This window comes from Dermacentor andersoni, chromosome 4 (assembly GCF_023375885.2).
Source record: "Dermacentor andersoni chromosome 4, qqDerAnde1_hic_scaffold, whole genome shotgun sequence".
Classification (NCBI taxonomy): Eukaryota; Metazoa; Arthropoda; class Arachnida; order Ixodida; family Ixodidae; genus Dermacentor; species Dermacentor andersoni.
In genome coordinates this window covers 187,182,476-187,210,294 of record NC_092817.1, presented here as the reverse complement: position 1 = coordinate 187,210,294, position 27,819 = coordinate 187,182,476, and the positions used below count along the sequence as shown (strand labels likewise).

Genomic DNA, 27,819 nt, shown 5'->3' with positions numbered 1-27,819 from the left:
TCGTAGTTCAAGTGCAGACATGGACGCTTTCGGCGAGTCGCCGCACGCCAGCGGCGTCGCGGGGAGTACTGGCGTCAGCTCGGCAGTTAAAAGACCCCTGGAAGACGCCACAAGCCAAGGAGACAAGGTCGGCGCGCGAAGCATCGAGGGACCGCCTGCGAAGGCGCCAACGGGTAGACGCACGAACCTCAGGGCAAGGCCTGGGAGCACGGCGGATAGGAAAGTTGACAAGCCACTTTCGCAAAGTGGTGAGACCGTCTCACCGGGCGGTCCCGGAGGCGTCTAGCATTGAGCTAGACGCGCAATGTAAACGCCACACTCCGGGCCTACCGTTTCCAGAAATCAACGATGGCTTCTCAAACGTCACTTACACTCGCCACTTTAAACGTTCGAGGTCTCGCCTTTAGGAAAAAACAAAGTCAACTGTACCGGTTGTTAATGGAAGAAGATCTGGACGTTTTGGCTGTGCAGGAGACGAAAGTGGAAGGAGAAGAGGAGACGGCGAACATGCTGCGAGGCTTTGCTGCACGGTACCACGCCGTCGTGAGCCACGCTATCGGCAGGTCCGGTGGGTGCGTCCTCCTTGTTCGAAGGAATCCAGGACTGTCAGTGCAAAACGTTTCTTCGTGTTCTTCCGGTAGATTTGTGTTGTTCGATTTCACATATAGTGATATTGCATGGCGTGTTATGTGTGTTTATGCTCCAAGTGTGGCGCAGGAACGCGTTAATTTCTTTTCTAACCTAAGACAGTATTTGTGCATTGATAAGCAGCTTGTCTTGGTTGGGGATTTTAATTGCGTTTTGAACTCAAGTGATAGGTCAACTGGAAGAATGGTTAGAGACAAAAGCAGTGATGTGTTGTCACAAATGATTGCAGATCATGAGCTAGAGGATATTGCAGAGTGCCTGGAGGGCTCCCGAGCTGTGAAGTACACTCATTTTCAGGGCAACAGCCATGCCCGCTTGGACCGACTGTACCTGTCAGTGGATGCGATCCCAAAGTGCCGCAGTTATGGTGTTTCGCCAATTTCTTTTACTGATCACTGCCTTGTAAAATGTCAAATAGGATCAAGGAAAGAGAGCAAGAGTTTTTCATGGGAGCAATGGAAATTGAATTCCAATTTATTAAGGGATGAATCTTTCAATGCAGCTGTGATTCGTGCAGTTAAGAATATCCATGAAGATAGGGGGGAGAGAATAGGAGAGCAGTGGGAAATTTTTAAACAACAGATAAAAATTAAAGCGATAGAAAGATCCAGCATTTTATTGTTTGAAGCCAAAAAGAAAGAGAAAGAGCTTAAGATGATTTTTGAAAAGCTAACAGCGCTTGAATGCGAAACGCCAGGTGTGTATGCCGAAGATCTGCGTGGTATCAAACAGAAACTGGAGCTTTATGATGAGAACCGTTATCGCGGAGCGCAAGTGAGAGCAAGGGTAGACGCGATGGCTATAGATGAATGTCCAACAAAACGCGCACTTGGACTCGAAAAAAGTCGTGCCCGGCGGAACCATATAGATGTCATTGAAGATAACGGGATAGTAATGACAGACAATGACAGCATAGGACGTGCTTTTGCTCGACATTACGAAGCGCTTTTTGCTTCTAGACCTGTGAATGCAGAGAGGTTTAAAGAAGAATTTCTTGAGAGAATGCCACGACTGCAAGATGACACCAGAACAGAGTTGGAATCACCCATATCACAAACGGAAGTAGAAAAGGCTATAGGTAACCTGAAACTCGGCAAGTCCCCAGGGCCTGACGGTCTGAGCGCTTCGTTTTACAAGACGTTTAAAAAGGAATTGTCTCATCTGCTTACAGTTCTTTTTAATGAGGCTTACGAACTAGATGTCCTGCCCCGGTCTTTTGGGGAAGCACATACTGTATTAATACCAAAGACAGAAGAGACAGAGAAGTTAAAATTGGTTTCCTCATACAGGCCTATATCATTAACTAATTGTGATTATAAAATCTTGATGAAAGTGCTAGGAAGGCGGCTACAGAAAGTAATTAAGGAATTGGTTGGTCCTCACCAAACATGTGGAATTATGGGGCGTTCGATTGTGACTAATATACATAAGATGCGGTGCGTGATGGAGTGCTGCGACATTATGCAAGCAGGGGTAGCAATTCTACAGCTCGATCTCGAGAAAGCGTTTGATTGTGTACCTCATGGTATTTTGCTTGACATCCTAGACCACATTAATGTCGGATCCATCATTACAGATGCGGTAGCTTTGGCGTACCGGAACTGCACTACGCGATTCATTGTTAACAAGTCAGTGGGGGCCCCCATTAACTTAAAGCGTTCTGTACGCCAGGGCTGCCCACTGAGTCCCCTTCTGTTCAGTATATACATAGAAACAATGTGCCTAGCGATCATTGAAAGCTGCAACATTCACGGCTTCAGATTAAATGCATCGGAAGTTAAAATTCTGGCGTATGCGGATGACGTCGCAGTCTGTTGTACAGATAAAGAGAGTGTAGCTGCAGCTATCGCTATAGTGAAGGGTTTTGGCAAGGTAACTGGAAGCATGGTAAACTGGGGAAAGTGTCTTGGCTTCTGGCACGGAGAATGGCCTTCCACCCCGGTCACTTTCGCCAATGTCAAGTGGCTGACGACACCCGTTAAATATCTAGGCGTCCCGCTAGAATATTACAAAAATAACGATGAGTATTGGCAAGATCAAACAAGAGAAACACAGATAAAAGCGAACAAGTGGAAAGGTGGACATCTGTCAATGTTTGCAAGAGCTACAGTCTGCAATCTATTTTTTGTCGCAAAATTATGGTATGTCATGCAGGTATTGCATTGTTCAAGGGTACATATACAGAAGTTGCACCGAGTATTCGCAGTATTTGTGTGGGCTTCGAATTGGGAACGATGCAGTCGAACGAATTTGTTCAGGCGAGTTAAAGACGGAGGTTTGGGAATGACGCACCTTTTTATACGACAGGTCGTAAACCGGTTTTTATTTTTCCGCGACTTAAGCGATCCTTTCTTGCGCACGGTGTGCCAAGTGAGGCTAAGGAGCGCGTTACCTGGCTATGTAGTCTGCACAGACGATATGAGCGGTCCTGTTTGTGGATTTCTTAAAGAAGTTATTTTAAGTGTACGGTTTTTGTACGTTAGATTTTCAAATGAGTACCTTTTTTCAGTGAAACGTAAAACATTGTACAAAGATGTACGCGATGTAGTTCTCTCTGTGCCAATGTACAGGGCCATATACAGTGGAGGTCAAGGGCAAAACGTGCTTAAGCGGGTGAAAAGAATGCAAGTAACTCCAGAGACCAAGTCTTTCTTTTTTAAGCTTCACACGGGTACGTTGAATGTCAAAACCTTTTTAGAAGATCGTGGGTTTTTCTTACCCTGGGGCTCGCATTGCTTGATCTGTAAGAAACCAGAAACTATAGATCATGTATTTCTAGATTGTTGGGCGGGTGTCTTCTTTTGGGATGTACTTCAGAGGACTATCAAAAAGGACTTTCCTTTAGATCCACATGGTATTAGATATTTATCTATAGAAAACGATGATGGACTGCCATTCGACCTTATTATGCTAGTTGGCCTTCACTGTCTATGGCGCGCCCGTATGGCGGGGTATCACTGCGATCCGGATGCTCGGCCTGCACGAATGCTTTTCCGAGAATGCATGTCGAGATTTGTGGAAATTCAGAAAGCACAAGATTGTGTACCTGCGTGGCTGTCAAGGGTGGAACCCTTGACTGCGCTCAAAGAATTCTAAAATAGTCAGCCCTATAAGGCTGACACTTGGTGCTGAAAACTTGCAAATTTGTCTTGTTTTCTCAAATGTCATTTGTTTTTGATATAGAAGTACAAAACAGGCAATAAAAAAAAAAAAAACTCGTGGCTGAGTGGTAGCGTCTCCGTCACACACTCCGGAGGCCCTGGTTCGATTCCCACCCAGCCCATCTTGCTAGTTGCTTTTTATTCATTAAGTGCCTCCCGGGATTTATCGCTCACGGCCAACGACGCCGACACCGACGATACCGGCTTTTCTGTGACACGAGCTCCTTAACGCTGTCGCGTTAAAACGGTCTCTTCCGCAGTTAAAGATCACTCCGGGACGTGGCACGACTTCAAGCCGCATCTTCGTTACGACGCTTCTCGAATCGTGCGGCGCGTTCTTCTGGTGTCTCTTGAGCGCGTTGTCCCTTCCTCGCTTCGTTCTGTCATTGTTGCGTCTCTTTCGCGCTCTCCATAACGACTAAATACACTCCGGCAAAGCGCGTATATATATATGTACCCCACGCGAGGCGACGACTCCTCTCCCTATACCCCGGCGGAGCATATATGGTTAAGCGAGTGGCGACGGCAGCAGGGTCGACGGCGGCGCCATCTGTTGGAGCGCGGCTGCTTCGTTGCTTAGCAACGGCGGCTCAAGGTCGTTCATCGGCCACGGCTTATGGCATACGGCTGCCTGCATACGGCACACGGCGCGACAAGCCGAAATGGCTCGCTGGCTGGCGTAGTAAAGCTTTCGCTTTAAAATTAAGAAGTGAAGCCCAACTAACAGGGAACCTTGGTGCACACCACCAAATATCGTATAGACAAAAGAAGATCGACCGTTCACGCTCGCGAAGCACGACCTATGGAATTGAGAGCATCGCAGTAGAGCTCCACTAACAGCTCCGTAGTGCGCTTGCTGCTCTGCAAGTGGGGCATGATTGACTGAGTGAAAGGCTTTGCTGAGGTCGCAATACGCAGCATCAACTTGCACCCTTTGCGTAACGGGCGTAAAAACCTGCACGACAAAGCTGACAAGGTTGGTGGCTGTTGAGCGGCTTGAAAGAAAACCATGCTGATTTGGAGCAACAAGATTTTTTTACGCACATATGACGATGATTACGATGATGAAAGATTTTGCGTATTGTGGCGCAAAGGCGAAGTATGGCCAAAGAGCACCAGGCCATTCTTGATCTGTTGGCGATGGAGGAATGAATAACATTAAGTAGATACGGCGTGGCTATAAAGGGCCTGAAAGGGTCGCAGTAAAGTGCGTATATGTATATTGACACGCATACCTCTCTGTTTTTCATTGGTGACAACTTTTTACACGCTAAGATATGTTAAACGTTATCGTTTGGCAAAAAACGCGCCTGCATGTATCAGAAATTTCTCGAATGTTATCGATCGTTCTATCCGTCATCTGTTGTCACTGAATCTTTCGTAGCGTGACGCGATTTTTGTAATCACTTGAAAGCGCGCACGCATCAGCGATCACCCTGAAACCTTCAACGAGCGCTGCCTGTATAGAAGCCGACGCGCTTGACCCGCTGATCAGAATTTTGAGGATCGCCGACTTTGCTCGCCACTATCGTTGTACTTCACTGTTACTTGTATTGCTTGTATTGCTGTGCACAAGTTCGGCCACTAAATAGTTACGTGAATGACAGTTGTCGCTATTTTGTTGACCTTCACTGCAACGTAATAATATTGTTACGTGTGGAAATACACAGATGAAAGAGGCTATATACAGGCTATTTGCACTTGAGCCAGACCGCCAGGCCGACACTCGCTCGTGCCAAGGGCACAGACCCACTTCGTCGTCGTTATCGCGGCGGCTCGTCCCTTGAGCATCGCTCGATGATATCGTAATATTATGTAATAAGATATGGCACGGAGATGTACGATGAACGTGAGAAATACACGAAAATGAAAATACATGAAAATGTGTCCGTGATAATGTCTGAAAGAAGCACGACTGCCTTAACTGAGTCGTTGAATGCCAGGGTCCGGAAGGGTACGTGCTATACTCCAAAACGACACTATCACAGCAACAGCCTGTGGTGAGAGGGCACGGTCTGCATTTATTGGTATGATAACACCTGAAACAACATCATGCAAGCTCTTTATTAGCTCAGAGATCTCTGAACAGTGGCACTCAGAGCGATGCGTTGGGATAGACTCTGGTTTAACTGGGTCACGCAGTCATGCTGGAACACCACCAAGACGAAGCCGGTAGCAGCATGAATACCAAAAGTTCTGCAGTAATACTAACCTGACCGAATTCGTTCGTACTTGGATTAAAACGCAGCGTGACCAAAACAAGAACACCAAGAAACGCCAAACAACATGACAAGCACTCAATGTTTTTTTTTTTTTTTTTGCACTAGGACTTGTCTTCATTATGCGCAGAGGTTTGCCATTTCACACCACCAGTTAACGGACAAAGATGGTAACTCATGTTCAGAATATATCCAGATATCATTCTTGCACAGACAATGCTAAATCACCACCAACAAGGAAACAAAACACGTTCATCGAATTTTTCATTGTTAACTATCATCTTTGTGAAAAAAGTGTCGGTAGCATGTTGCCCTCCTGTAAGACGAGAAGGCGAAAGCCTACCCATGCAAGCAAGTCATATCTCTTTCCGAGACGTGGATGAATCCCGATGATCCCACAGAGACACCAGGTTGCCGGTGCTTGTGTGCGGCTCGGAGGTAAGGCAACTCAGTCGACTGTCGCCACCTGTTTTTTTTAGACTTTACGGTGCATCTCGTCTACAAGTAAATATAGCAGCACTCGCGATCTATCGCCTTGCTCTCGCCAGCTCGCACGTCGCACCTCTTTCCTCGCTCGGCGAGTATCCTCGGACGGGGCCTACTTTCGAGGCCTACCGCGCAATACGCTACGCCCCGGGCGGGCCTGCTACATCGCCGTCTATGTCGCTTCGCCGTGGATAGTATTTGCTCGTCTTCATCTTATGTGAGTATGAGCCATTGCTGTTGATCGTAGTTAGTAAGCCACTTAAGGCTTTCGCCCTAATATACTGCTTAGCTGAGTCACTGTGCAGTAAAACAAAAGACTGAAGACCACGGAACGTCACAAAAGAAAACTTTCCATTTTGACATATATGTTACTTGAGCAAGCGTCTAAGATGAAAAGATTACCAACAGAAACGCGACAACCTTTACATGGAAGTTAAACATTTCAAACATAAATAAAAACATCAAGACAACCAGTCTCAGCGTTACTCAATAAAACAGATGGCGGCTGCATTTAGATGACGGCGAAATGCAAAAAAGCCCGTGTAGCGTGCACAAGGTGCGCGGTAAAGAACCGCAGGTGGTCAAAATTAATGCGGAATCCCCCACTACGTCGTCACTCCTAATAGGTAACATCTTGGTTTTGCCACATAAAACTCCATAAAGTATCATTATTCGTGCAAGTAAAACCATTTGATAGTCAGCGATTGTGATGTAGCTTTGTGTTTTGTCTGGTCCTTGTCTCAGTAACGCTGCGTTTTTTTACCAAATGGTCGCAATAAACATGGAGAAAACACGCAGTTCTCGTATGGTCAGCTGCCGCAGTCTAGAGAAACGAAAATTGCGGACTAGTACTGTGTAATATTATGGTAAAAAAACGTGCACTTGTAGCATAGTTGTGATCGCTTTCCTGTTTCATTAGTGTGGAGGGGTAGTACGGGCTGTTGCACCGAATTCGATATAGTCTGCCTCCGACTTTAGCACTGCTCGGAACGAACGCAATTATTTTCCGTAGAGCGAGGAGACAATTACGCCAAAGCACTCATTTAGATTGCACGCACATTCTCACGAATTCAAGTGAATATGTGTTTTTACTCAAGTAGCAGTGTGGATATTTGAAATTAAGTGTAAGAGCGCATATGCTGGAGGACGAAAAGTAGTACGCTTACGGAGGTTTCCATTGAAAGTGTTCGGGTATTGCTCTGCGGCATTTTAGAAGAACAGGGTTGCACTTTCAGCGCCAACAGCATCTCTTAGATTAGTTTTGTGTCTATTATAGATCTAGGGTATCCGTGGTGCTGTATATGTGTGGTATATTGAATTGCGTAAAGAAAACTGAAAGTTTAACCGGAAGGGCGAAATATTTACAGCGGTAGCGATGTTTAGGATTGCTTCGCACGGTGTTGTAACTCTACGCGGGTGCGGCATGGCTTGAAAACAGCACGCGACAAACTTCTGCTGGCTAGAAGGAAGCGTGCCCTGGGAGACGCGCCCTTCTCAGATGTCCATAAGCCATCCGTCGGAGAAGGTTAGCTTCGTGAGGGCCGCCAGTGGCGCTGCAGGGGTCGCACCTCGAGGCCTGCCCACCTACCTTCTTTCTTTTCAAAACGTAGGACGGATATTAGGTAAAATAAAACCAATAGCTTGGTGGCGGAATCCACCCAGCATCCATCCATCCATCCTCGACGCTGGGTGAGATAAGACCGACGGGAATCCATCGGCATTAGTGAGCGTCCGGTGAAATATTAGATTCGTAAGGAGCACTGCCGCCAGTACCAGTGAATTTTTATCAGTTGTAGATCGTGAGTCGAAATGTCATTTTTAATATTTTTATTGCTTTATATTAAGAGATATACAATGCGAATAAAACTCTTTATAGCGGCTCTTTGAGCTCTGCTGTTATCGAAATTCTGACAAACAAATCTGTCAAGTCCTTAAACCTGGTCAGAGTAACTTTGGTGTTTCAATAAAATAGCATATATCTAGAATATCGACGAACATTTTTGGACCACCCCACCAACGCTGACAGTGATTACGACGGCAAAAATTCCACAGGAGTGTCTATAGAAATGACACCGCAGCAATATAGCACACACTCTTTTTACAAATAGTATTGCCCGGATATCAGCACACAAGAAGTACACGCGAGCTTACTTATCGTATTCCTTATTCCGTTCATCTTTGACATCCAACATCTAATCACTTGCTAACTTTACACAGTCTACTAACAAAATTTATGCGCTAAGAATTGCTTTATCCGTGTTACATTTTATATAAATTATGGGGTTTTACGTGTCAAAACAACTTTCTGATTATGAGGCACGCCGTAGTGGAGGACTCCGGACATTTCGACCACCTGGAGTTTTTTAACGTGCACCTAAATCTAAGTACACGGGTGTTTTCGCCTCCATCGAAATGCGGCCGCCGTGGCCGGGATTCGATGCCGCGACCTCGTGCTCAGCAGCCCAACACCATAGCCACTGAGCAACCACGGCGGGTGTGTTACATTTTGCTCGTGCTTTCATTCTGCCAAACCTTATGGGCATGCATTATTATAGGAATAATGAGTGGCTGCGTTGAACTTCCCAAAGAAGCGCTGCGGAGCACACAATGGCACTTTCTCTTGCGATTAGCAGTCACCCGATAGCGCTAAGGACCCCGTCTCGAAAAAAAAAAAAAAAACCCGGCGACGACGTCGTGTGTCCTGCGTTGCACGCCGCTTCGGCAATTCGTCACGCATAGCCAACGACATGGGCCCTCTATGTGGAACAAGGAAACTACTAAACTAATTGAATTTCTCAAGGTAAAATACGCCGAAAAATCGCCAAGTACGACTTACACATAACCTACAGACTTGATCGCGTCATAGTGTAATTTGAATATACGAGAATACATAATTCTGCTACACGGAAACTGAAACGCAAACGCCTTTTAACGCGACAGTGTTTTCAAGCTGCCGTTTGTGGTCTGTCTTAGCAGGAGCGGCGCGGCCCCTCCAGTTCTTTGCACACCATCAAAAAAAAAGAACGCGAATGCTCGCCTACGTGCATAGCGTTCGCCGCCAGCATTTCCCGGCGGACATTACGTTTACATAAGCTGCAGTTGCCGGGAAGCGTGAAGCATTCGGGTATTTTTCAATGCTTTCGCGTTCTACTCTTAAACGAGAACCTTAAGCGTCCCCAAAGTTTTCAGTGCAAACAACCCCTGGGAATTTCTGCAGTGCTGATGGGCATTTGAACCCGCATAGCTCGTATTTGTTTTTCTGAAAGGCAAACTTTGTACGCACAACGGAAACGTCCGAATCGCTCACCTTGTGCTTGCTGGCCGAACTAATTACGCTTTCGAAGCTGGCGTTCGGAGGCATCACTACAGTCGTCGTGCCCAACAGGACGCTAAATGTTATCAACAACAAGCCGGAGCCATGTGTGATGGGTGTTGGCGAAAGTAGCACGTCCGAGTCGTCGTGAGGGAAAGTCCACCTGAAATGCAGCGAGTATGCGAACTTTCTGTTAACTCGAAATGCGAGTGGTCAAGACATTTCCGCTCCGACTTTAAAAATATGCAGCAGTGAAATGTAAAGGGACTAAGTACCTCAATTCGGTATATTAAGACAGCGCGTAGATTCATAGACTACAGCACACAAGAAATGGAGATAGGTGCTTCATGTTTCGGAAATTAACAGCGCAAAACAGACGAAAAATAAATCTTCAGTTGCGAGTGAGCGCCAGTGTTGTGTTATTCTTTTGCTTCGTCCTCGTCTGTTTGCGCTGTTAATTTTCGAAACATGGAGCACCACCAACTCGCCCAAGTGTTTCTCTTGTAGTGGAGATAGGTGCGCAGAGCACATATTAGGAAGCATGCGGGTAGGGAAAACAAGAATGTTTGGCAATCTATACGACTCCCTATTCACAAAACTTCTACGTACACGCACTCGAACGATCAGAATATGCGTACCTCGCGCGATAGATTTCACTTCCGGCAGCAAGCTTACACACACGTGTACTGATGCCGAATATATTATAACAAAAGTTGCCGCCAAAACTCCCTTGAAGAGAATTATCGTGGTGCGAAGCGTTATGCAGCGGCTCTATATGGGCGCGTTTGCGTAGCTAAACGTCCTCGCTCCTCTTCTTTCGTTCGATTAGAGTAGCGCGGCTTAGACCTGGGTGTTCTAGCGCATGACGCTCACCTTCCTTGGTCGAAGCACGTTCGCAGTGCGAAAGGAGGAGTAACTGCACATAGGAGTCAGCGGCTCCGTGTTCACAATATTTGCACCAATGATTGCACCAACGCGCCTCCGCGCCAGGTGCCTGCCACTTGCACGACGGCAGCGCCTCTAGCGCGTGATGATGTGTGGCGTTTTATGGCGCAAGGGCCAACCTCTAGCGCGTAAAGGGTTCGCAGCATAGAATTTTGTTACGGGTGGTGTGGCATTCGGGTGCAGAGTTCGCCGAGGCCCGCTGAATACGGAATGGTCACGCGGCCTACCTACTGAACCTATACTGCATAGGTAATAGAGGTTGGTTGCGTGGAGTTTATTTTCAAACTGATAAGCTAGCTCATCCCTTCAAACACCTAATTTCGCTTGTCACTTGACCCCCCTGGCAAAAGAGAATTCGAGATTTATTTGAAAAGTAAGCAAATAACGGTGGGGCGGCATATATCCCCAAGAATTTTGGACATCTCTGGCATAATTAGGTCTAGTTCAAAATTATAGCATTATTTTGCCGGATGTGTAAGCGGAAAATTAACCTTTAGGGCAAACAGGAGAAATAAAACTGACCTTTTATGACTTCGCTAAGAGTTTCTTACACGCGGTGATCATGTTTTAAAATTTTTACGGTAGTTTTTAAATTTGTTTGTGGCACATAACGTACTTCTCGTCCTCGAGCTGAATCATTCCTAAGAGGCGGATATTACTAATGGGAAATACCTAATCAAATATACACCGTATTAACAAAAACTTGCTAGTCACCTTCCTAATTATTTACCTTACGGCAATTATTGGAATGTACGAATTGTAGCTGGTAAGCTTGCAGTACCTTGGCATTTGAAATGAAGTTCCCGGATGAACCCAGTTTCGAGATATTATTTCTTAAAGTGAGGGACGAAATACAGGGGCGTTCCTGTTACTCTTGTGCATTTTCACGGCGACTTGCATTGCGTATGTCTCCCAAGTGGTTTCATTCTGGAAATTCATTGCAAGTCAATACGCCTTGCAAAAGAATAGAAAGTTGCGTGAGTTGCTACGGTAACATATCTTTAGTTTATAGCGTTTCGTTATATCGTTTCAATAATGAATATTCCTTGCAAACTCACCTTCTAGAAATCATATATGGCAATATGTGCCGAAAGTAATTAATGAGGAAGGTAAGTACTGAATTTGTTGTAATTACTTGATGTTTGGGTTTCACGAGCAAATTGTGTCCGCTTCTCTGAATATTCGGGCCCAAGGTGCGGAAAACATTATCTCCAACCGGCGATTTTTTACACATCATCCGATTTGTTGCTTCGCGTTAAAATTCCTCGGTATTGCGGTAAAGGCGCCCGTGGAAATTCATGTGCAAGTGATAAAATATCTTCTGAAGAAGCAAGATTGAACCATACCAACGCGTTTTATGAGGGCGAACACCTACATAACATGTTATACAGACTTATGGTGGAGTGTTAACTCACGTAATTTAGCCCAAACACTCGATTTCGGTACAATTAATTATTAAGAAATTCGGCAGGGACGCGTAAGACTACCCAGGCGTGGGTATGGTAAAGCATCGTATCCTTTTTATACCTAGGAGTTCTGTGAACGCACCCACGTTATAGACTCATGACATGACACCACCTCCCCTGCACTGGCTGCGCCAAACCGTGCCGAATGACTCACGCACTAGACCACACCTCTAGCCAGCCAGAACCGTGGAGCCACCGTGGCGTGGGGGAAGCGTCTCGCACCCCGGAAGCCCGCGATCAATTCCCACCCAGCCCGAAATTTACGACATTTTCTTTTCAAAGTCGTTAAATTATTTTGTTTAGGGAACTCCCTGAAAATTTTGACGTCAATCCGAGGATATTTGGACGTGTTTTTACTCTTTGGGCCGTCGGCCACTTTTGGTGCCCTCATTCGGTCGCGCCGACGGATTTTCGCGTAAGGGGCCGTATAATGCTTTCGTATTAAATGTGTTCGATGCAGCGCTTCCAGATACCTAAACAGCGCAATATATTATTTGACACGTGGTGCACTTGAAGTGCGATTAAACATAAGGCCGGCACGGGACATCACCATAGAATCAGCCGCAAGAGTTGTATGGTTTCCCTCAACATTTAATATCAAAATCAAAAACGCAATAATAAACACTTTTGTTCAAGAAGATACAACAGATAACTAATCAATGCAACAAAAAGAACAAAACTTGATGTTTCTAGACCTGTACAGGCGTCACAACCTCACACGAAACGTATGTTGTCGCATGCTAAGAGAGTAAGTGGTGCTATGTTCTCGCGTAGTTTTCTTGCTTAACGAATAGAGAATATTGCAATGTTAACAAAAATCATAAAAGTGAGGGGAATGTATGAATTCATTCGATGGCACTGTGAAGGAAACGGATTGGGCACTTTTCATCATCCCTAACCAGCTTCAAATCCAATAAGCTGCACTTTTTAAAAGGACGGCAACGTCTGAACATGCAATGCAGTAAAATTGGTTTTATCTGTGACGAAGCGTAACTTTTCTGAGAAATATTATTTCAATGAAAGATAAAGTGCACGAGACTGCGAATCATAGTTGCGCAGATTAAAGATGAATACCTTGACATTCCAAGGTTTGCCAGTAAACCGTAGTGCGTCAGCTCGACACCCTTGGGCAGACCAGTGGTGCCTGACGTGTACAGGATGCAGAGGACGCATTCACGTGGATCGTCCAACGTTGTTTTCTGGAACTCCGTCTCATCCATGTCCAGAAACGTCAATGTCGATACGAAGCCTTTCGCCGCCCCATTGGCGAAGAATCCCTGGTTTTGAAGGACAAAATACTTCAGTGCCATAGGAAATTATTCACCTGTGTATTCGAACTTTTCTTTCAGGCTACGTGGGAAATCTCGAATAGTAAAACCTCAAAAGAGTGCTATCATGGGATAGGTCCAACCGGGTTATTGGCTGAGAAAAATGTCGTGCATGTGTATTTGTGATGTTTGATAACTTGACCGAGAACGATGGTGCGACCACTGTGCCTTGTTTGACGACACAGAGGGTGCGGTTCACTTTGAAGGGCATGTCAGGAAGGTGAAAGCAGCGCAACACCGCCATAGAATGTAATGCTAGCCACTGGGTGTTCAGACTGTGACTTTGAAGTGAAGGCGCCGCACACTTTCTTCTTTCAACAACTCTTACCACCTCATGCTAACCAGCTGATCCTAAAGAAACGCATGGTTCCCACGTCGGACAAGGTTACCGAATCGCCTTTTTTTATGCAAGAACTGATCACGGCTTTTAATTTCGTCAAAGCTAAAGGTGCTCCGGGCAAAGATTTTATTGCCTGGGTGTTGCTGGTGAACCCCCTGCAAACCAGGAAAACAACAGTTAAATCAACAGCTCAACAAAGTTTGGTTATTTATTTATTTATTTCAATACGCTAAAGGCCCTAGTGGGCATTACTTAGGGGGGGGGGGGGGGGGTTTCAGGTGTGTGCACAAATATCATTTATAAACAATATAAATCGAAGACTAGAATACTAACGACAAAGCAAGAAAAAGGAAACAGCATGTTGATTTGAATCAAGGTGTTCAGATTACCATCGTTAAAAAAATCAACAGAATGCATTAAAGACTGGTATCGTATTTGGTTGATTTTTTACCAGCAGATACCAACAGTCATAGAGGCATTACGTAATCAAGGAGCCCAGACTACTTCCGTAAATGCCTTGGAAAATATCTACAAAGGTTCCACAGTTACCTTAATTTTACACAAGAAAAGCAGGAAGATACCTACAAAAGAAAGGCGTCAGACAGGCATACACAATCTCTCCAATGCTCTTCACTGCGTGCTTGGAAGAAGTATTCAAGCTATTAAACTAGCAAGGCTTAGAAGCAAGGATTGAGAGCGAATATCTCAGCAACCTTAGGTTTGCCGATGACACTGTTCTATTCAGCAACAATGCAGACGAATTACAACAAATGATAGAGGACTTTAACAGAGAGAGAGAGTGAATATTCAAATGGGGTTGAATATTATTACACAGAAGACAAAGATAATGATGAATAGTGGGGCGAGGGATCTAGAGTTCAAGATCGCCAGTCAGCTTCTAGAGTATGTGAAGGAGTACGTTTATTTAGGTCGATTAATCACAAGAAACTCTGATCATGAGAAGGAAACTCACAAAAGAATAAATAAAAATCGGTTGAATCGCATACGGCAGACATTGTCATCTCCTGACTGGAAGCTTACCATTATCATTGAAAAAGAAGGTGTACAATCAGTGCATTTTACCAGTGCTGACATATGTGGTAGAGACTGGAGGCTGACAAAGAAGATTCAGAACAAGTTAAGGACCACGCAAAGAGCGATGCAACGAAGATTGCTAGGCGTAACGTTAAGATACAGAAAGATAGTGGTTTGGATCATAGAGCAAAAGGGTACAGCCGATATTGTAATTGACATTAAGAGAAAGAAATGAAGCTGGGAAGCTCATGTAATGCGCCGGTTAGATAACGGTCGGACCATTAGGGTTACAGAATGGGTATCAAGAGAAGGGACACGCAGTCAAGGACGGCAGAAGGCAAGGTGGAGCGATGAAATTAGCAAATTCGCGGGCGCTACTTGGAATCGGTTGGCGCAGGACAGGGGTTACTGGAGATCGCAGGGAGAGGCCTTCGTCCTGCAGTGGACGCAAAGCAGGCTGATGATGATGATGACATTCAAGACTAGTATAGAACATTTTGTTAAATAGCCATTAAACACTGATCATTATTACATTCGAAAGAACACTGCATACATATAGCGTGCGAAGACTGTATGTACAACGAGGACAGACAGATACGGCTGCAATTACTGCATCATTCCTTTAACCTTGAGCGATCAGGTTGTAGTTCTGCGACGTCGGCCGTGGAAATTATTTTCTTATAGATAACACAATCGTCCGCGAAAAGATGAACTGACGAATTTGTGTTAGATGCTATGTCATTAATGCATACTAAAAAGAGATGAGGACCCATCACAATACCATGAGGCACCCCTGATGTTACACGTGCTGGATTAGATATGTAATCGTTAAGTTTCACTTACTTAGACCACCTGTTTAGAAATTATTCGATCCAAGCAGTCGTTCTCTCGTCAAGACGCAGATTGCGTATTTTTACCATTAGTCCATTATGTGGAACACGCTCCAAAGTTTTTGAGAAGTCTTGAAACTGGCATCAACGTAGGCGGATATATGTAGTGCTTTCTGCAGGCCTGTCACAAGTTCTAAAACAGGCGAAATTCCCACCGAGTGGAAGCAGTCTGTGGCGAGCCCTGTTCCAAAATCAGGGAAACGCGCAAACGATGCTGTACGGCCGTTGTAGCAGGAAGCGACGGGGCAGGCAGAAGCTTCCCGGCAACCTGGTCGTCGGCGGATCTACGTGAAGCATTAGACAGCGTGACGCACGAAGCCGTATTCTCGGCACTCGAAGAAGCGTCCCTGGAATGCCAATTGGAAACATCGTTAAATCCTTTCTGGAGCATCGAACACTCGACATCCATGGTAAGACATATCCGAGTGGTAAGACATATCCGAGGACATTGGCGAACAATGCAGGCGTTCCTCAGGGCGCAGTTTTACAGCCTGCGCTGTTTGCTCGTCATGCGAGGGCTGGCTGTGCATCTACGAAAGGCTCACGGCATCCGAGTCACTACATATGCAGATGACGTGACATTCTGGATGGAACCTGGCGGCCCTACGAAGAAAGCAGAAGAAAAACACTTGGAACGCAACGAGGGACATGACCCCCGTCGCCGCTACACACGCTCTGGGCAGCAGCAGATTTGTCGGACAAGGTGAAAGTGCCTCTTGGTGTCGTTCCTTGGGACGATGTGCAGGTTTGAGCCACAAAACCTCCGACTTGCCGGCAGACGAACAAGCATCACGGCGCTTATTTAGGCAAACTCGCAGAACAGGCTGACCTGACAGAAAATGCCCTCTTCATAGATGCGGCCTGGGATCCTACCAACTCCCGAGCTGCGCTGGCAGTGGGTGGTGAGCAGCAAAATATCCGGATCCGCCAACACCAGTAAGAATCGACAGTTGAAGCACTTGAACTCCACGCCATCCTTTGTGTGCCATAGAGAGGCTGACGAAAAAGGCTGAAAAAATTGCGGAAGACCACTGAAGCAAAGAGTTGACATACGACAGACGTTTTGGACCCCGTCAAAGCACTTACGGGCACGCCTAGATTCAGAACGTGGACGCATGATATCAAGGTCGCATGCGTATTCCTTCGCCGGACTTATTGCAGAGGCATGCGAGTAGAATGGACCCCAAGAGAGCCAGGCAGCATCGGTGACAGTGCGGCCCAGAGTGCAGTGCGCGAGCTGTTATTTTGCCACTCATCGCCCCTGGACCCAGTCCCTATCACTCATGTGCGTCTGGACGCGGGGGAGCAGAGCCTGAATCTGCAAGCAAAACAACAGCTGAAGGTGAAGGCGCCACACAAATGCGCACCCTTTGCACAATCCTTGGGGCGCGCATGTCCTCGCGCAGGAGGCCAGGACGGGCGCAGCAGTCACCGCACTCAATTAGGACGCGTATGCCGCTTGAAGGAAGAGGCGAGGTCATCATCAGAGGCAACTCCTGGACAACGAGGAATAGGAGCAGACAGGGCCGAACGCGATGCAAGCGCCAGTGACGTGCAGTACGCACGACATCGGTGCTCGTCCGACTGTGAGACACCTAATGTAGGGCTCATGATAGGAATAAACACGAGGGACGCGACATTACCTCACTGGAGGCATGGACCGTGACACCCCCTCTGGCCAATGCCCAGCGAACTAGCAACTCTTTAAGGTAGTTGTTGCGCGAAGACCCCTTGACCGGCAGGTTATGAACGCGTAGTTCCTTTTATACTTATTTGTTTGTTGCATGATCCCCGCCATTGCACGTCACCCCTGCTTATACCACTGAACTGAGCCATCCTTTTAATTAAAGTTCATTTTCTCTGTCTCATCATTAAAGCATCATCGAAACACCACACCTGTGTCATTTCGTTGTCAGCGTCCATTCGCTGTGCTGCTACATGGTTCGCGCAATCTAACTTCTCCTGTTCTGTTATAGTGGAATGAATGTATCTAGAGCAAGCAGCAAAATTTAAGTGACTGCGGGATGAGACATAACACCCAGATGAGCCGTCTTCTAATGTTTAAAGGAAGATTTTTCTTCAATCCAATAGCTGAAAGTTCTGCCGACTGCCAGCTTCCATGGCTGAAATTTCCCTGTTTCGAATATTTATCTTTTTTTCTCAGAAACCCGTACGTGTTTCGTTCGTAGTTACGGGCTATACAATGCTCTGTAGGACTTGTGTCCTCTCACACACAAAAACAAGCAACAACAATATGTTTTCCAGCCAATGGATTGACTGTGGTGTTGTCTATACAAGATCAATACGTCCTGAAAAACCTTCTCATTACTCCGATCGATTCAAGGCGTCCACCATAATATTGACGCATCTAACAGATTTTCTTGTCCTTTTTCCTCACTGAGGTCTACGACAGCGGGAACAGCTACGTGAAATTGCAGACAATTAAAGAGGCGGTAATGCTAAAGGAAGAAAGTTCCCGATAAATCACGGAACTTCTGGCTTAACCTGTTTAGAAAAAAAAATTTTTCCAGACAGCCACTCGTAGAATTTTCAAATAATATGAGATCATATGCACGAATAAGCACTTCGCAACTAATTATTGGCACATACAATTTTTCGACGCTCCTCACCTTGAGTTGCAAAGCGGACACTGTGTTTAGCGCCTTTTCGGAGAGGTCTGGGTCAACCAGAAGGTGCGTGCTGTCGCTGTCGGTGATCTGAAACAGGAGCTCCCCTGAAATACCAGCATGGCATGTAAGTCTTCATGTCGAAACGATCTCCATATCGCTAGATTTATTACAGGCTGCTATACAATCACATCATGAAAATGTAAATGTAGTAAGTAAACTTCACTATGATGACAACGCGAAAAATAATGTTATTCAGATTGCAGGTTATGCAAAAGGAACTCAAGGCGAGTTTTACCTAAGTATTGCATTCAAATAAATACCTCAAAGGAGAAAGAAAACTCTGGCAAACTGAACAATTTTTTATCACCATGTTTTACGTGTCAACACTACGATCTGAGTATTAGGCACGCCATAGTGGACGACTCCGGAATAATTTCGACCACCTGGAGTTCTCTAACGTGCGCCTAAATCTAAGTACACGGGAGTTTTCACGTTTCGCCCCCATGGAAATGCTGCTGATCCCGTGACATCATGCTTAGCAGCCCCAGACTATAGCCAATAAGCAACCACGCAGTGTCAGCTGTACAACTTATTTCGTATATTGCAGGTCTTAATTATTACTGTCGTTCCCTGAAAGACTAACCGGTTGAAGCACGTTGCTGCAACATAGTAGAAGGAAGTGGCGTCTGCTCAGGGATGTCGGCCCCATTCTCAACATGCGCCGTGTTACAGTAGCAATGTCTGATTTGTTGTGTTTTTTTTTTTTGGGGGGGGGGGGTGGCAGAGTGAAGTTCACGATCCAGTAGAAACTCATCGTGCGACTGCAGCGCAGTACATTGATTCGAGAGTGCCCGACCAGGAAGTCCAAGAAATTAACGAGAAAATTTAAAAGCCTAATTATTTCTGTAGAGCTCGCGCCGCTACGTATGGCGAACTGGCCAGGCACACCACATCGTGACGTACGAAAACACTGCCCCAATATGTCAGCAGGAAATATCATGCTTGCTGTATTCTCGGTTGTTTCTGAATTAAGTATTGAACATTGGAGGAAGCGTGGAATAACGCCGACCCATACTTGTTATTCGGATCTTCTCAATATAAGCATCCGCCCAGTAATTAGGAGTATACGACGACGACTTCTGACTTCAGGTTTATTGTTTATGGCATGGCGTAGTATGGTCCCATAATTTCGCTCCACTGCTAGGACAATTCTGGGGACGCTATAACGTAAAACTATTCCAAACTTCCCTATTCCAATTCTGTAAACAGCCCTCCGCGTTTGGTCAAAAACTTTTTGGACCACCCCCCCTTCACCTGTCTGTCACGTGACGTCACGAAAACCGCGATAGCTCCCCATCTGATATGACGCGTACAGACTGATTGTGCATGATTTGACCGAAAAAACAGAAATAGTTATTTCTGATTCGACGCCTTTTCGCCATTAGCCCTCGGCTATTGGTCAAAAGTTTTCGGGCTGCACCCACTTCACTTGCCTGCCACGCGACGTCACAAAACCGCAAAAACTCACCGCGTCAAAGTGACGTGTACGTGTTAAAGGTGCACTAATATGCCGAACAAATCTGATTTTCTTCTAAATAGCCGCAGGCTGCCCCGTTCTGAAAGAAATAAAAGATGGCTGCCGCCGATCGCTCAGGGCCAGTATTTTGTAGCGATGCCTTTTTCGATTCTATGCTTTTTCAGGCTTTTCGCGCTTGGCCAGTGGTCAGAGCGACGGTCTGCCCACATTATCAACGGGATCAGGCGGCCGTGTGTGGTGGATGATAAGAATAGCATAGAATAAGGCATAAGGCATCGCTACAAAATAGCGGTCCAGGCGCTTGCTATTCGCAGAGCATGGGTTTATTTGCGTATAATAAAACTTCTTGCGTGGCCGTGTAACCTCTTCGAGCACTTTCAGCACGTTTACGACCTCATTCTGCCAACTCTTTGCTGAGGATCCGTTTTAGCGTCATCCTTAAGCTTCCGTTGCATGCCGCCGCGATTTTCGAGCAGACACTGCAATCTAAGTAAGGGAACGCGAACCATTCGCAGACGGCGGCACCACCATCTTCATCTGGTTATCGACTTTCAGAGCAGTGGCTCGGCCCTATCGAATCCCTCTCCACTTCAGCGTGCTCCTCGCCTCTTGTCAGCGAATTAGATAAGACAAGCCGCTCAGTGTAGGCAATGTTATTCGTTTTTGAAGCAAACAAAAGTGACCTCCCACGAACGAGGAGAGCGTTTGATTGGTCTGTTCAGACAACCCTACGGGTGACCGCCCGGTGCTTACGTTGGCGGTTACGCAAATTTGACGTCAGGAGATTGGAATAAAAACGTATTGGAATAGCTTTACGTTATAGTGCCCCTGTATATGAAATATGCAGGGTGTCCCAGCTAATTTTAGCCAGAGCTTAAAAATATGCGAATGCCACGTAGCTGGACAGAACCAAGGTAATGTAGTTTACTGTCGCTTAGAGATACTCAAAATATTTTATTCATTCTGCCTAATTAGATAATTAGTCTTAATTAATCAGCTTTTTTATTGCCGCGCGACTGGCTGCTCCAGGCACTTCGCGCGTATTCGCGGGCTTCTTTCAAGCTCGGAAAAACACTTTTATGTAGCACGTATTCAGCAACAGAAAGCTGCATCGGGAGCTGCATTGCTCCACATATTTCTCATTGACCGTTTTCATCTAATTATAATATTGGAGAAGGTGCTTAATTAATAAGGACTAATCACGTAATTAGGCAAAATGAAAAAAAAATAACCTGAGTATCTCCAAGCGACGGCAAAGAACATTAGCTTGGTGCTCTCCAGCTACCTGGCATTAGCATATTTTTAAACTCTGGCTAAGGTTAGCTGGAACACCCTGTATATGTCTCACGCATCCAACGAATTCATCAGATCTCGGCTCGAGTGATTCTGCGTCTTCAGACGGCTCAAAGATTTGCGACGCGGTGAGGAGACGCAGACCGCGGTGCATGAGTGCATATAGTTAAAACCAGAAGATTACTTCCCACTAGGAATTCATGGACATGCGAAATATCGCAATGCATGCGATGAACGTGAAGAAGCCTACTTTGAAATGTGATGCATGCATAATAATTCTGTATTTTCTCATTTGCCCCATAGTAAATAAGGTTTTAAATAATTGATCTTCATATACATGAAATGAACATCCTAATGGAGAAGCCGCAATGTTTACCAACTTGAAATTATTCAACGACGTACTTCGACAACGCGCTGATGTGTTCGTGTCTGCTTATTTGTATTTTAAAATCCCAAAAGGTGCCTCTAGAAGTAAGTGTGAAAGCTTCACCTACATTTAGCAACTCCAGAATCGATTACTTGTGCTGGGAACGCTGTACAAATAAACAAAGATGGCTACAACATCCAGCTTCACGGGGGCTCTTTCCTTTGTAGTGCAAGTTTTTCGTTTGTGGCATAGGATCGAGGCGTTTCAACGAACCCGAAAGGGTCCTTGTTGTCAATTACCTTGTTTTGATCGGTCTTAAAGACTTCAGCGCCGAAACTGTGGAAATTGTTGCGCTGTGCTTGCAAATGTCCGGCCTGCCAATAGAGCCACATTATTATTCTTTGATTACAAAGAGCTTTTCAGGCGAGCTCTAGCGTAAAGAGAGGAGTGTTTTTGCGTATAGAGTCTTGAAAAGGTGCAAGCATTCGTTCGTGGCTTTGCTTCACTGCTACATGTATGATTCTCGACCGTTTTCGACCTTCGTAGGAAACTCTGTACTGTGACTCGTTTTGCATTCCCGATATATTGGCCGTAACGTCTGCTGTGCTTTCAGGAGGTATATAGTATATTTTGCACGGATAGAACGAGGCTAAAAACGTTTCGGATATCTGGTCAGTGTACCCACAGATAAAAACAAATGATAGTTCCGTTTGCCATGAGAGATGCACCTTTCTTTTTTGCTGATTCTTTGCTAAAGGGAATGACAACATCGCCATAATATTGTTACGGGGATGTTGGGAGTATAGAAAGACTGCATTTACAATATATACACAAGCAGAGTCAGTGTAGTTAAAAATGGCTCACCAGCAACAACACGCCGCAGCCAGCGTCTTGCGATCTTCTGCTTCTTTGTTCTTTTTTTATCCTTCCGTAACAAGACCCTCGGGTACGAAACGCCGTCTCGGCGCATAGTAGGCGAAGAGTTGCGGGCGACGTATGACTTTATCCGCGCAATGTGGACGATGTGAACAGGCGTCGGACTTGAGGATGGATCAGACTGTAACGGCAAGGTCTCGTAATTGACGTCGTCAACTTGACCTAGTACTTCATGAGGCCCAGTGTAGCGAGAGAGAAGCTTCAGGGAAAGGCCAACCCGACGACATGGTGAGCAAAGGAGCACCCGAGTGGCCTGCGGTGAACTTAACATCACGATGGCACCGCTCATAATGCGCTTTTTGTATATGCATCGAGGCTAATAAATGAGATCGGGCGAATTGACGCGCCATGTGAGCGCGATCGGCGACTTCACGAGCGTACTCAGTTGCAACACGTGGCACATCAAGGAGGATGGTGTCAAACGGCTATGTAGGGTCGCGACCATACAAAAAATAATAGGGTGAATATCCTGTGGTCTCATGTCGGGACGAGGTATACGCGAATGTCACGTAGGCCAGCGTGGCGTCCCAGTCGCTGTGGTCGTTGGAGACGTACATCGACAGCATCACTGTGAGTGTTCGGTTGAGACGTTTCGTAAGACCGTTCGTTTGTGGGTGCCTGTGCACAGCCTGTGCTCAGTTGCGCAAGAGCGAAGGGGGTCGTTGACAACTCGAGACAAGAACGAGTGGCCGCGGTCTGTTAGTAACTGTCGAGGTGCACCGTGGTGGAGAATAACGTCGATGAGAGAAAATAGGTGACGTCTGTTGCGCAACTAGTCAGCAACGCGTTTGTGATTGCGTAGCGTGTCGCGTAATCAGTAGCAAGAGCGGTACACTTATTCCCTTTAGTTGTCGTCTGAAAAGGGTCAAGCAGGTCAAGGACTACGCGAAAGAAAAGTTCGAAGGGAACTTCAATTGGATGGAGTCGTCCGACAGGTGGCAAGGCAGGTTTCTTCCGGCGCTGACACAATTCGCAGATTGCATCATAGCGACGCACAGAGCCGTATAGACCCAGCCAGAACTGGCGTCGTACGCGGTCGTATGTACACAAAACTCCAAGGTGTACCGCCGTCGGCGCATAGTGAAGTTCTTCGAGAGCGACGGATCGCAGATGACGAGGAAGGACAAGGAGCAACTCAGAGCCGTCAGGGTTGATATTGCGGCGGTAGAGGATGCCGTCGTGCAGCACGAACACGCAGCACGTGCCGTCAATGCTGCCAGATTGCACTCCGGCGACGATGAACTGTAAGGATTCGTCGCGTTGTTGTTCAGCGCGCATATCGGTCATTTCAGTGAAAGCCATCACGCAGGTCACCGAATCATGCGCAGCAGGATCAGGATGATCCACGGGGTGACGAGAGGGGCAGTCAGCGTCATTGTGGAGGCGTCAAGAGTTGTAAGTGGAAATAAATGACAATTCCTGGAGCCGCGAAGCCCAGCGACCAAGCCGTCCTGTCGGGTCCTGGAAGGAAGACAGCCAGCAGAGTACGTGGTGGACTGTAACGACCGAAAACATGCGTCCGTACAAACATGGCCGGAACTTAGCGACAGCCCAAGCATAAGCCAAGCGTTCCCGCTCGGTGATAGAGTAATTTCTCTCGGCGGGTGACAGCACGCGGCTGGCGTAAGCTATAACGCACTCGGTACCATTCTGTTGTTGGACGAGAACAGCGCCGATGCCATGGCTCATTGCGTCAGTGTGAACTTCAGTCCGTGCAGATAAATCAAAGTGGACAAGTATAGGAGGCGTGGTCAGAAACTCCATGAGGGCGGCGAACGCATGAGCCTGCTCAGGGCCTCATGAGAATGGTGTGTTCTTCTTTAGGAGATCTGTAAAATGTCGAGCAACGTCGGCGAAGTTTTTGACGAAAGGGCGAAACTACGAACACCAGCCGACGAAACAGCCCTCGTTAGAAACAGAACGCGGCACAGGAAAACTGCGAAATCCGCGAACTATTTCCGGATTGGCTTGTACACTGGATGCGTCAACGAGGTGTCCCAACACGGTAATCTTAAGGCGCCCGAATTATTGACATTTCGTGGAGTTCAGTTGAAGGCCGGCTTTTCGGAAGACCGCGAGAATGGCAGCGAGTCGGGTAAGGTGGCTGCCGAATGTGGGAGAAAAAGCAATAACGTCGACAAGGTAACAAACACAGGTGCTCTATTAATAGCATCGTAGAAGAGAATCCACCATACGTTCAAATGTCGCAGGAGCATTGCATAGGCCAAAGGGCATGACTATAAACTCATATGAACCATCCGGCACGATGACGGCCGTCTTCTCGCGGTTCATTTCATCAACTGAAATCTGCCAGAAGCCAGATCGAAGATTATTGGACGAGAAGTATTTAGCTCCGTGCAAGGAGTCCAAGGCGTCATGAATGCGTGGTAGTGGGTTGACGCCTTTTCGCGTGATAGCGTTTAAGTGTCGATAATCGACGCCAAAACGCCAGGTACCATCTTTTTATTTTTCAGAAGGACGGCAGGCAAAGCCCAAAGCCTGGCTGGTGGTTCGATGACCCCTTTGCCACTTCGATGTCCACTTCTGATTGGTTGACTCTACGTTCAGCATGCGATACACGATAGGGAAGGCGACGAATAGGATTCGTGTCTGCAGTGTTTATACGGTGGTGAACAATATATATTTTGTCTAAAGGCCTGTCGCCGAAATCAAAAATGGCACTGTACGATTAGAGCACGAGACAAAAGTCCATGGCCTGTGCAGGGGTGAGGTCAGGTGCCAGCCGGAAGCACATGCCGGCCGGAAGCACGTGAGAGCACAGGCTGAAGTTCAGAAACGGTGGAACGACGTCGTTACTATTAACCGCGACCAGAGTATGCGGAACAGCAAAACGTTCCGGTTCAAAATCACGTCGACGATGGGGCGAAGCACATATTCACCCTCAGGAACCTGTGGCAGGGCGGTCACAGTGACGTAGCTGGCTCGGGTGGCGGATGCACATCGTGAAGCGAGCAAAAGTGCGGGCGGTGCTTAGAACATACGCGAGTTGAAGGAGTTCTGACTGAGGAGCGCCGCTTGCGCAGTCGATGAGAGCAGAATCGCTGGATAAAAGTCCAATCCGAGGATAACGTCCCGAGGGAAGCTGTCGATCACAGCAAAGAGAACAGAAGTGGGACGGCCGGCTATACGTAAATGCGCAGTACACATTCCAAGAACAACCAGCACGCCGCCGTCGGCAACACGAAGCACTCGGGCAGCTGCTGGCGTGAGGACCTTTAAACGTCTACGTAAACTAGCACTCATCACGGATACGTGGGCTCCAGTGTCGCCGAGTTCTTGGATAGGTACGCGGTCCATTTTAACGTCAATTACACTTCACTTTGTGGGCACAGACAGAGTACTTGCTGCAGTAGTACGCAATGCAGCACCGCCTCCAAGGGCTGCATTTCTTAGTTTTCCGAAAGGCTGCGACCAAAAGCCACAGGCGACGAAAGATCGACGTGGCTGCGGCGAACGGGACGATTGGCGACGTGTTTGTGGTGAACGAGACTGGTGTCCGCGCGGCGATGGTGAGCGAGTATACCACGTGTTCTTAGCAGAGTCGTCGGCGCTGTTGGACTAGGCGGGGGCGAAACATTGCGGGCATTTCCATCAAAACTGTTCAGGTTGATTGGCGTGCGATGTGTTCAGAGTCACGAGTTCCGACAATGTCCGGCGATATGACGAATGTGGTGGCAGTTGAAACGTACCGGCTGGTCGTTCGCAGTTCTCCACTCAGTCGGGTTGCGATAACGCGGAGATAAGCGTCGGGGAGGAGCGAAAACAGTGGAAGGGCCTTCGTTGGCTCTCGGGTTGGCGACAGCAAACAGAGAATGTAAGCCAATGTTTTGAAGTTCCTGGCGAACGATGGCTTGTACGGGGGAAACCGAAAAGGGGGTAGCGTCAGGGCTACGCGAATAGAAAGCTGCGGGCGCCATCGCATCCAGTTCACGTCGAACGATTCGCACCACGTCCTCTGATGGCGACGCATGCTGCTGTTCTGGTTGATTTTCACACGTCGACGTTGCGGCAGTATTGGGAAGTCTGACGAATGGTTGCAAAATGCGTCGGCTTTTGGCCTGCTCGTTTTGTCGGCATTCTTTGATGATAGCATCAACTGTCCAGCAGCTTTTGCACACGAGCAGAATAAAGACGTCATCAGCAGTGTCCTTCAGCCCGTGTCCTACCTTCTGAGGTTCTTTCATGTCATGATCAGCTTTTCGACAAAGTGCCAGCACGTGCCGGATTTACGAGACTAGGACTCCGTGGGGATTGGTCGCGGGAGGCCAGTTCCTGTTTTGCGGCAATTTTACGGCAGGCTGATTTGCCAAACAACTCTGTCAGTTTCTCTTTGCATTGATCCCAGCTGGTTAGCTCCTGTAGGGAGTATTCGTACGTCCCCTTCGCCGTGCCTCTTAGGTAGAACAGGTTAGTTAGCGTAAGCGTAGGGTCTCATCTGTTGATTCCACTCACGCGTTCGTACATAGCCACCACTCGTCAACGTCGGCGCCCTCGGTTCCGCAGAAAATTCCAGGATCCTTGCGTTGCACAATCACAACCGAAGGAGACAGCGACATAGCTGGTGACGGTGACGTTGGAAGCAGCAACGACGTTGACCCTGCGTGCTCACCGTCAATCATGGAGGGGACGGTGATGCGACGTCCACTGCGGAGCTGCGTTTCCAACCGTGGTACCCAGAACTTGCCACCAATATTTTACAGGGGTGTTGTGAGTACATAATGACTGTATTTGCAATATATACAGAAGCAGAGTCAGTGAAGTAAAAAATGGCTGGCCAGCAACAACACGCAGCAGCCAGCGTCTCGGGATGTTCTTCTTCCTTGCTCTTCTTTTATCCGTCCGTAACGCTATGTTGTGAAAATTGATGGAAATGAAATAGCCTTGGCTTATATTGAGAGAATCGAGCACGATGTGTGCAATTTAATTATGAATTATAATTTCAACTTGGAAAAGAAAGTCTCAAAAACCAGTTAGGTTGCAATGTCTGGCGGTGAAATCTTTGTACTCCGGATGTAGCATAGGAGATTAGTATACATAGGTTGGCTGTTAGTAAGTACTGCTTGCTTTAAATACAATTCGTATGTAATTTCAAGCTTGCGCTTTCTTATATGCGTAAGTAAAGAAAGCCCAGGCTAACTGGCGACACACTCGTCCCACAACCCATGCCGGCGCATATGCTTTGGCCGTCGCACATGTACGCGTTA

The 27,819-nt window shown here is 46.9% G+C and overlaps 1 protein-coding gene across 2 annotated transcripts in view; it reads right to left on the bottom strand.

The window, feature by feature from the left end:
- Nucleotides 1-27,819, bottom strand: part of LOC126530456 (luciferin 4-monooxygenase-like) — a 90,180-nt gene that overhangs the window by 44,913 nt on the left and 17,448 nt on the right. The window contains exons 1-4 of one of the 2 annotated variants that reach the window (XM_072287995.1): nucleotides 22,523-22,643; nucleotides 18,462-18,565; nucleotides 13,313-13,515; nucleotides 9,822-9,990 (exon numbers count right to left, since the gene is read on the bottom strand). In XM_072287995.1, coding sequence (XP_072144096.1) covers nucleotides 9,822-9,990; nucleotides 13,313-13,515; nucleotides 18,462-18,565; nucleotides 22,523-22,628 — 582 coding nt within the window. In that variant the 5' untranslated portion in view covers nucleotides 22,629-22,643. Of the gene's footprint in view, nucleotides 1-9,821; nucleotides 9,991-13,312; nucleotides 13,516-18,461; nucleotides 18,566-22,522; nucleotides 22,644-27,819 lie in introns of those variants that run through there. The other variant, XM_072287996.1, reaches the window with a different exon arrangement.